Source organism: Aptenodytes forsteri, unplaced genomic scaffold (genome assembly GCF_000699145.1).
Source record: "Aptenodytes forsteri isolate BGI_AS27 unplaced genomic scaffold, ASM69914v1 Scaffold54, whole genome shotgun sequence".
Classification (NCBI taxonomy): domain Eukaryota; kingdom Metazoa; phylum Chordata; class Aves; order Sphenisciformes; family Spheniscidae; genus Aptenodytes; species Aptenodytes forsteri.
Window position 1 is genome coordinate 16,615,553 of NW_008796044.1, and position 10,536 is coordinate 16,626,088.

Below are 10,536 nucleotides of genomic sequence, written 5' to 3' on the forward strand. Positions count from 1 at the left end.
TGTCCTGCCCCATTACAACCACAGCTACTTCTGATTTGAATGAAACTTCAGACTTAATGATTTTCATGCCAGCTATTTAAGAAGCAATGTCATTTTCTTCAACACCCTATTATTTCATTTGCTATCTCCAAAGATTTTGCTCCAATTCCAAAAGCAAACTCATTTTGAGGAAACAGGCTGTTTCCAACTGGCTTTAGAGGGGCCACACACTTAAAACCCTGGACAGACTTAAACCACAACCTTCAGACATCCTCGTGTTTGAGGGTGTACGTCTCCAGCATCCCCATCTCTACTTACAAAAGAAAAATGCAAACAAGAGATCAGCACTGAAGATTCAAACGTTTTTCTGAAAACTATCCCTATAGTAATGATTTCAAACAAATAACAAGCTAAAACCAAAACACAACAGTAATAAAATAAAATCTGATGAGCTCTTCAAAGAGATCTCCAGTGATATCAATTGGCAGGACTCTGTTGTCTATCCCAGAGCTATGGCAGTTTATCCCAGCCAGGGCTTTGCTGCAAACACACCAAAGGCAGGAGGCTGCATCCTTTCATATTTCAAAACAAAAGCCAAGTTCTGATCGCTGGGACGAGGAAGAAATTTTTTGTTGTGGATACATTACTGTATAATTACTGTAGATTTCATTTACTTTCTTTTGAATACTACCGCAGATACAGAGGCCGGGTAGATGTGGCAGCTCCTCGTGTTATCATCTAATGCTCTAGGTTTACATTTTGACAGTTAGCCCTCCAAAATATCAGGGATGTGCGCGTCTACTGAAGGAAAAAGAAAATATTTCCATTGATAGGAGACAGGGAAATATAACTGATACTGTCAACTGTCAAACTGATAGCAAGGAAAGAGTTTCATGTAAAATTAAAAAAAAAAAAAAAAAAAAAAAAAAAAAAAAAAAAAAAAAAAAAAAAAAAAAAAAAATTTACCCATTTTCTCAATTTTACCCATTTTCTCAATGAAATCAGGGTTAGAAACATGGGGAGAAGATCAGAAAGGAACACCCCGGGTAAGAGACTATTCATGGGACCAGAACGTGGAAAATTCCATAAAGCACAAACGTTGCTAAGAATATTCAAAAGTCAAAGCTTTCTGTGGGTGTGCATGCATAGAGATGTCAACACAACTATTTCATGATCACCGAAATTGCTACTAGCCTGCATCCTCTCTGAATGGCTATTTTTAGGACCCAGCCTTTCATGTGGTATAATGATGTGGATTTTACAAGAGCATTTATAATGTGTTTCATATGGTGTACAGTCCCGGAGAAATTGCTTTGTATCAGAGAAAGTTAAACAAAAAGGTTTGGGTGGGTTTTTTTATATTTTATTCCTTATTTAACATTCTTGCTTCTGTTTTGGATTTAGGTTAATATGCATACTTTAATTTATCCTATGTGACAGCACTGGCTGTCCCAAAGGAATACTCAGCACAGCAGGATGCGACCCTGCAAAACGTCACCTGGATTTCTGAATCCGCACGTCCCTTTGGACAGCCGGATTTCAAAGCTGGCAATGCCACACTCTGTAAGTTATAGCAGGAAGCCAAAGCTCAAAGGCCAAATTTCGACCTCGGGTATGCTCGTGTCGGGGGTTGTGCACTGTCTCCCACGTTAGAATCGGCCTTTCTTCTTTTAGGGCAAAGTCATACAAAGCGGGGTTTGTAGAAGACAACTCCTCCTCGCTACCTCCGCTCCCGCGCCAGTAATTCCAGGGCAGCGGCACGTAACGAGAACCAACTCATCAGCCTCTCCGTGCTAAGAACAGATTTTCATGTGGTAGATCTTACGATGGTTTATTTCCTAAACATGAAAGCAATCTCTGCAGTGTCATCTCCTCCGTGTTAGAATAAAAATTCCACATTTCTGATCCTTTCGGAGCATTTTGCTGGGAAGAGCATCTCCCCAGCACTTCTTCCACAAGTGTATTTATAATTGTGTCCCCCTCGTGCCGAGTCAAGCATACTTTATGATCTTGGGCTTTCACATTTTGCTTTTGCGCAAGTCCCATCAGAGGAGAACCTGTTCACGCTCGTGTATGCTATTCCTCAGAGCAAACCACAGCAGAAAACAAATTCAACATATAGCGTGTAAGTTGAATCACTTAAAAAAAGTCTTTTTTTTTTGGTCAGTCCATGATTACTGTGTAGCTCTTCAAGGCAGACGTGTACTTTGTATATTATAGTTCCAGATTCTCAATAGAACAAAGGAGATACTGTTGAGACTTTTTTTGCCTATCATTTAATCAAATGTCAAGTTGTTATAACCGGAGGGGAAAAGTGCTCTAGATTCTAGTATCCAGTTTTACTTTGGTTTTGAAAACTTACCACAGCATTGTTGAGTTTATTGTTTTGTTTAACAAAATACTAATTTTGGGACCCCGTGAAACACAATGAACCAGATTCTTTTCATTGCAGCCGAGCTGTGTTTAGCACCGAAGCGGCGGACGGGAGAGGAGCGGTGGGTTAAAGCAAATTAAGTGACCCCTGGCGCAGCGCCTCCAGCCAGCGGGACGCTCTGGATGGGTACCGCTAGTTCTGCCAGGTTTTGCTAACCCTCCTCATCCTCAGTATTAACTAAATGTTCCACTTTCTCTGTGAAACAGCTTCACAGAGGCAGCGGTGGTGGAATAGTCCTTCATAACTTTGGGAAGGGTCATAAATTATAAAGACCCAAAGGCAAAAATCAGAGAAAAGGGCCACAGGACAGAGCAGTGACAAGTTGCTCCGTAAGGAGGTGAAGGTGAGAGCTCTTTGTCCAAGATCATTGGGAGGTGACCAAGAAAAAGATCCTGCTGTTATCAAGGCTCAGAGGCGCATGATGTTGCAATCGCTTCCTTTAAGAAATGAAGTAGGTGGGTTTGTGAGCCAGCAGCATGTGCTGAACCGGCAGTCCCAAGGTGAGAACGAAGACCTCGGCTGACATTCGCAGAGGGCTTGGTACAGACTTTGCAGGTTCCCAGGACATCTCATCATTCACGCCATGGAACACTCGCCCTGCCTGGGGGCTGGAGGGAGCCGTGCCCTCCCGGACAGACCACTGGACAAGTCAGCAGACAGAACAGGCGTTTGGTCTTTACTGATTCAGCTGGATTAAAACTGGAAACTAGGAAACGAACAGCCCTGTATCCTGTTACCAACCCCCTGAGTCACCCGTCCTCCTACTGAACCTCTGTTTCATCCTCCAGACACAGAGACTAATGAGCAAGTATCATGTTATAGCCTATTTTTTAAAGGGAGATTTGGAAGAATAGCACCTGAAAGAGCCTGTGGAGGGGGACTCACACGTCCCACCTTGGCACCAGCCTGGGATTTGGTCAGGCTGAGAAGTTTTCCCTCCTGCAGTGGCTCTGCAAAGAGTTCAGGAAGCAACTTGTACCTACTCTCCTACTTCTGTGCCCTCCACCCACCATTGGTAAATGATGAGGTAAGAGCATATACACATCAGGCTGGGAGAGATGCTGACGTAAGCCATCTCCTGGCACCAAGAGCAGTGAGCTGGAGCAGCAAAGGCATGGGAAACCAAGGAAACGAGCAGCAAAGGAAAGGAGAGGCATTATGTGATGGCTGCGGACAGCCCAAAGCCTCGGAGGGGTGGGATGGGGAGAAGCTCCCTCAGCGGCAATGCCCTCTCCAAGAGGGAAGTGCTGGGGATGTCTGGCATCTAGTCCCTCTTCAAATCAATGCAACAGACAGGAGAAGACAATCCTTGAGGATGTCTTGAGGAATCTGTGACTCACACATGGTGCAGGAGATTTTAGTAACTGAATGGCAGCACATGCTCGCCTGTTGTTCACCCAAACCCACCCTGTCCAGCACAGCCTCTCCGTGAGCATACACGATGCTCACAGATGTATGGGTCCTTCCTTCACCTTCTCTACGGTAAATTAGCGAGGGGGCTCAAAGGCCAACCCGTACGAAATGAAGGCTAAATTCTGTCTCGCTGAATCACTCACGGCCAAAGGGCAAAGAACTGCGGGTGTGAAATTAATGGCAAGGTGTAGATGTTTCCTCAAAACTGTTGATGTTTCTCAGCACTTGGCTGTGCTTTACCAATAAGCATCATGTCATGTACACACAGACACACACAGTCCGGACCAGCTTGCAATCTTAGGTGTGCAGCTCACACCACCCGTATCCTGAAAACCTGCTTCACTTGCAGATCACGCTACAGATAGAGAGGGATTCAGCCTGTGATTAGGATCTGGCCCTTCACAGATGATCTGAGAGCAGAGAGTCATCCCTACTGAGTCGGCAATGTCTGTTTAGGCACAGGAACACACGCGTGGTTACTTGAACGGGTACCTCCGAAGAGCAAATGCCAGCACACCCGACCGTACAGATTTCTCAGAGTTTCCACCCAAGCGCAGGAATTTAATGGTGCCTGTAGAATTATTGCAGAAAAGGGACTGCAAGCTGCGAGGCGACACACGTCCTGCCGGCGAGCAGCAAGAGCATGTTGCAGAGCTCCTTGCCACCCTCCTGCCGCTCGCCCCTTCTCTCAGTTACAGCTTTGGATACCAGACCAGCTCTGTTCTTTCATCTTGGACATGTCGTGTGCCGCTAACCCCCACATCACTTTGTTCTTCACAGTTAAAATTTCAAAAATATTAATCATTAACATGGATGAGCTTTGGGAGCTTGGGCTGATGTTAGATTTTGCTTTTCTCTCCAAATTCTCAACCGGTTGAGCTAATAACATTTCACAAACAGCAACAGTTGGAAGCTGGCAGGAACGGTGCCTTTACCATACATAATCTCATAGCAATTCCCCACTGACAAAGCATCCCGTGCCTGGGAAGCCAGCTCCAGGGTAGCCTGCGAAGCAATCCCAGTGGGAGAGCCGATATTGAACTGCCTGGGTCACGTGCACACTTATTCACATGCATGGATTTACATAAAACTTGCTTTTGTTTCCCTGTGACATTTTTCTTTCTCTTTTTTTCATTCCAAACAATTTTAAAAATAAGGTTATATTAGACCACACACAGGCAGTGCTGTATCATGTCACTGCTTCTTAAGCAGAACTCTCTAATTTATTTCAAAGGGAAGTTCTGCTTCAAAATTGAGGGTGTGATATGAACTCAGAAATTAACGCAAGAATTTTCCTTGGGGGAGAACCAAGGCTGAATCAGACATGCAATAAATGACCTCGGAAGCCCTGTGCCTTGGTACATCCACCTATCCAACATTACGCTTTAATATAAAAAGTTATTTTCACCATTATCCTATTTCAAGCTAGGTAGAAGAGCTGGAAGAAGTGGATTCGCTCTGGTCAGGAGGGAACAAATTACTCATCTGTCTGTCTGCCAGGACGTCCATCAACAGCCACCGCACTCCTAACGCTTTCTGCCGGGAATATAACAATTTATGGGGACAGAGTACTGTCCTGGCGAGGTCCCGTAGTGCAAGCCCTGCCGCCAGGGAACCTGGCTGGGAAGCTGCCAGCGATGTTGCTCTCCCACAGCAGCAGGCACTTCTGGTAACACGTGGAGCTACCGTTCGCTTGCAGCTGCCCTCCCTCCATGCACAACATCTGGAGAGGGATGCAGCAGCGACAAATCCCCATCACAAGGCGACTCCAGGGAGTTTTCCCACTGGTTTCAACAGGATCAGAACTCGACACAGGAAAAAGCAATACTAAACTATTGCCCTGATAGGGCAAGCTAGGACAGAAAGACTTCTACGCAGAAGCAGCTGAGCTGCATGTTTCCTTCCGCCAACTGCTGTGGGGGCAACAGCCTCCTCCTGCAAAAGGATGGAGCAGCCTTGGGGGAAGGGGGCTGCAGCAGAGGTAGCCGTGTCCTAGGGCTCAGCTGCTGCTGCTTGAGCTTCTGTCCGGCGAAGGGCAGCAGGAGGCTTTCAGCTCCGTGCTTTTCGACCTCATGATAGGCATTTGGGACCTGTGGCCCCAGGCCAGCAGTAACCGCACTTTCATCTTGCCCTGCCCAAGGGGACATTCCAAACCCACTCAACGGGAACCAAGCTCAAGGAGCCCAGCGGACCGCAGGGAGCAGGCTCCGAACATCGGCATTATTTCCTAGGCCTGCCACCTCATTTGCGGACTTCAGATGTGCAGAGCTTGGGAAGGTACCACCACCCTTCTGCTCCTATGTGAGCTCTGGTTAGACAACTTAATAATTATGAAAATCAGGTAGTGTCTGTTTTCCAAAGAAATAGAGGCTCTTGGACCTCTGCTTCTCACACAGACAGAAAGTCCAATGCCTCAGCTTTATATATAAACATTTTAGTTCTGCCTTCACACACCTTACATGCTCACTAGACACAACAGAGGTGCACAGAAGGTGTGAAGAGCTCCTCCGGGAGCTCTCCCATCGACTGGAGTGGGGAGAGCTTGTGCCCTACATACGGGACAGCACAGCTCATTCCCCTATTTTATAAACCTATTTACAAAAGGAACTTAAAGGAACTTGTAAGTGCTCCTTCTACCATTTAACTACCACATGGTACAAGATATAACAATGTTCAGAAAACCCCCTCAGGTCTAAACTCAATTATACAACTGTAGCAAGAAAAATATTTTAATCTGATCAAAGTGTTAACATGTTTGACCATGTCTGACCTCTAATGTTTGTAACCACCTAAAAGGCTGATGTTCTTACTAAGGATGTATCTTAATTTGATTTAAAGTCATTTGTACTATTTAAAAAAAGGATATAGTTTTATGATTTTATATTTCATTTAGAAAAACAGTTCCTCAACTTGTTAATTTTCTTTGGAAGTTTCTTGCAGATTTTTCACCGGCAAATCCTATATATTCCACTCTAGGAAAAGCTGGACTTTGCAAGAGTCGGGAGAATCAAAGCAGAGTCATGAACCATCACACACGCGACACCCGAGAGCCAGATGAGAAACGGTTCTCCTGGTGCCTTGCAAAATTTCAACATTTCGGATGCATGCACAGTCTGCGCTGAGATGCTCTTAACGCACTTGACCGAGAGCGTGCCCTCCCCAGCCCGGCCAGCCAACGGGGGTTCACAGCACGCTCCCCAAACACAGGACACCCGGGCTCAGCCCGCTGCCTTGTCCCCAGCTCCAGGAGCAGCTTCACCTGCGCGCCCTGGCCACCCCCCAGCCCTCTTTTCTCTCTTTGATAGCTCTGCTGCCAGTCGAGTCTACTTGCGCGTGCTCAAACCAGCATCACTCCAGCTGAATTACCCTAAAGTGGCGTTTGCCACCTGCAGCAACGGTGGCCCACCGAGCCGAACGCCCAGGATCAGCCCGCTGCAGGGTGGCTCTTGCCGCATCCTGCTGCTCACTGGGGACATCAGCTGGGCTTGGTGCTGCTGCTGATGTCAGGTACCCGGACATGTTCAGTGCATCACTTGGGAGCGACACCAGAGCATGTAAACAACACAAGTGGGTGTGTTTTGGTAAAAAGAGACAATTTTGGCTGGGGAGATGCGGACAGCCTAGCAGGATGCTGGGGTGAGCAGTGTAACAGTTAGTGGGCTACAACCACCTTGAGGGAAACAAAGCAAAAGTGATGCTGCTGAGAAAATAAGAAAGAAAAAAGGAAAGCAGCACGCCAGTAATGCCGGTAGCGACACACCCACCCAGGCAGGCCCTCCAGGCCGGCTCCAGCGCCGCTCGCAGCACCCTGCCGGGGTTCGGAGGGAGCTCGCAGAAAAAAAAAAAATGTGGTTTTATGGTGCGTTGCAGGGCGGGGGTTCAACCCACAGCCTCAGTGCCGGCCACCCTTCGTCTTTCAGGGAACTGAATTATATTTTTCAATCAGTTAAATGTAAAGCCCTGACAGTTTGCCAAAGTACTCCTGGGTTAATTTTTTAACTTTTTTTTTTTGAAGATTCTGAAAGTAATCCTAGCTGCAAACAACCATTTCCAGGAAGCCCCATTAACCAAAATACAATCTCCACTACCAAGAGCATGCATGACTGTGATACATAATCCCATTCACTCACAGAACCCTCCTCCCCGACTCTACTTGTGCTAAAGTGTTAATTAAACACACTTTTATGGATGGTTAAGTATCTGCAATCTTCGGTCACAGATCTGACCTCCTCAATTATTGGAAGCAGCCACCAGATTATAGCCCACACTTTACATAGTATACACAGCAGCAATAAATCTATATGAGAGCAATACATAATTTACTATGATAACCTTTGCGCAGTCAATATAAATACAAGACAGAATTGCCCAGAAAGATGTATCGGAATAGCTATTGTACCAAGTTGAAAAAGTGAAAGACCGGCCTTTATCTGAGGAAGAAATCTTCCCATGTCTGTTAGGTAACAGATTTTTAGCTGAAAACATCAAATCAGCTTTTTAAGGCACACAACGTAAAACACTGCAGGATTCGAACAGGCCTAAGAAAAGCTGGCTGAGGCAGCGGATGATTTCCGTGGCCCTCAAGGGGACGGGATCATTCCTTCTCTGCTACTTAGTTTTCTCCCCTTTGAGTTCTGCACAGTCTATTTACTCCTGTCTGTTGCTCCGACAGTAACCTCTTGGGTTTTTATTACATTATCAAGGCGAAAGGCAATTCACAAACCACAATCTACTTTTTAGCTTAATTGCTAATAAATAGGCTATTGCACTTTGTTGCCCATCTAACAAGGTTTTAAGATTAAAAGAAATATTCTACTACAGCAAATAGTTGCCGGGCTAATGTAACTCTGAATTTACCCAGATTCTATACCAGGCAGCAAACTAAATGCATTTAAATAAGACAAATTTAGTATCATCATTTAAAATGTATCAAGAAGAGAGCAACTTTATATTTTAGAGGGGTGAGGGGGATGCCTGGTACCTGGAGGAAGGGACACGAGGCAGGAAGCAACAGAAGAAATGCTGATTTGGATTACAACAACGTATATTGGCCCTGCCTTGCAAACGCATCTTTTCTTGCTGTAAACTGAAGGAAGACTTCAAAATTTAGGGACAGATCCTCAATATCTGCAAACCGACTTCAGCAAAGTTGCAACAGCCTGCAGCCGGGGAAATCAGCTCCTCCAAGAAGGGCTGTGCTGGGGGTACGGGCAGGCTCACGGAGGGACCTGTCTCCCTCCCTCTGCCGCCCAGGCCAGCAGGGTCGGGCGGGAGGCCACGGCAGCGATTCCAGCGAACAATATTTTAATCACACTTTAACTTGAGTTTCATACCCCACAATCCATGAATTTTTCATAACGCCAGCTTAACATCCTACTCCTCGAGTGAACAAATGGTTGAAATTAAGGAGGGCATTATATATTCTTTCAAACCTTATCCCTCTACAGGTTAAAAACTAAAACTGAAATAAGCCAAATGATGTTCTGTTCTCATTTACCGACTACAAATGCAGAATAACGTCTGAAATGAATGCAGCAATGCCGGCTCCCCAGGAGCGACACGAGCACTGACTATCTGCTGCTGTGTCGTGACATTATTTTCTGAACTTCTGATAGAGATGGTGATGGGACAAGACAGCTTTTGTAGAGAAGCCTTTAGTTTAATTATTCAGATAGCAAAACTTACAAACATTAGAATATACAGAATTACTAAAGCTGATTTGACCTGAGGGGGAAAAACTTCACAGGAAGAAGATGGGAATAGCCCTCCAGCAGCATTAAGCCTTTTTCTAAAAACCTCTATTGCCATTTTAGAAGCACAAGATCCACTTTCTGGGCCATCATCCACGACAGAGCCCTAACCGAAGGCAGACCAAAACCTGGCCATTTTACAAGCAGGTAACATCGAACTAAAGTTAAGCTGCGGGACACATCCCTGAACACGAACACCAGAAGCTGCTCACCTCCAAAGCCTGTGACCCAGAAAAAAGAAGGGGCATTCTTACATTAGATATTAGGGTTTGATTGCTGGCGGAGTAAAGGCAAACCTAGAGGATGGGGCAATTGGAAAAGAAGCTCCTCCAGCAAATCTGGAGCAAAGCAGGCGCTTGCTGCCGAGCATTTTTCCCCCTTCCCACTCCTTCTCCCTTCAGCTCGGAGAGGACAGCGCCCGGGCATTTTAGAAACAGGGCTGTAATTTGTCAGGAAAAAAAAGCACGTCTAGGTGCCTGCACGATACCTGCAACATACTTCAGCAGTGAGAGAGGCCATGAAACTTCTCCGTAAGGAGAGGATGAACTCACCAGAGGTGACATAGATCCATTTGGCAGATATGGGTCTGAGAGCATTAGGAAAGGGTAGCCAGAATACGCAGATCCTTTATACATCCCTGGGTCCTGATGCTTCATACCTGCTAAAATTAAAGTTCCCCATCAAGATTCGCCTTACGACAGGTGATTCCTCTGCCTGTTGGGCGCCCCCAAAGAGGTTACAGCAGATTTTGGGAGTCTTTTTGTCCCGTACTCAGAGAGGGTGTTGGTAGGGGTGCCAGGGTCTCCCGGGGGTGCGGGGCCCCACAGGCCCTGGGGGTGCGGGGCCCCACAGGGGGTGCATTGGGAAGCCTCATTGCTGACAGGAGCAGCTTTCCCCTGTGGCAGCCAGGCCGGCATTCCTCACTCCCAGGGGCTGCAGTGCAGCGGGCTTGGGGACCAG

At 46.3% G+C, this 10,536-nt stretch overlaps 1 protein-coding gene across 2 annotated transcripts in view; it reads right to left on the reverse strand.

Moving 5' to 3' along the window:
• The window catches only part of TCF7 (transcription factor 7 (T-cell specific, HMG-box)), a 75,289-nt gene extending 65,057 nt beyond the window's left edge, over positions 1-10,232 (reverse strand). The window contains exon 1 of one of the 2 annotated variants that reach the window (XM_009285927.2): positions 10,128-10,231. In XM_009285927.2, coding sequence (XP_009284202.2) covers positions 10,128-10,211 — 84 coding nt within the window. In that variant the 5' untranslated portion in view covers positions 10,212-10,231. Of the gene's footprint in view, positions 1-10,127 lie in introns of both variants that reach the window. The other variant, XM_019473831.1, reaches the window with a different exon arrangement.
• Positions 10,233-10,536: the final 304 nt, after the last annotated feature.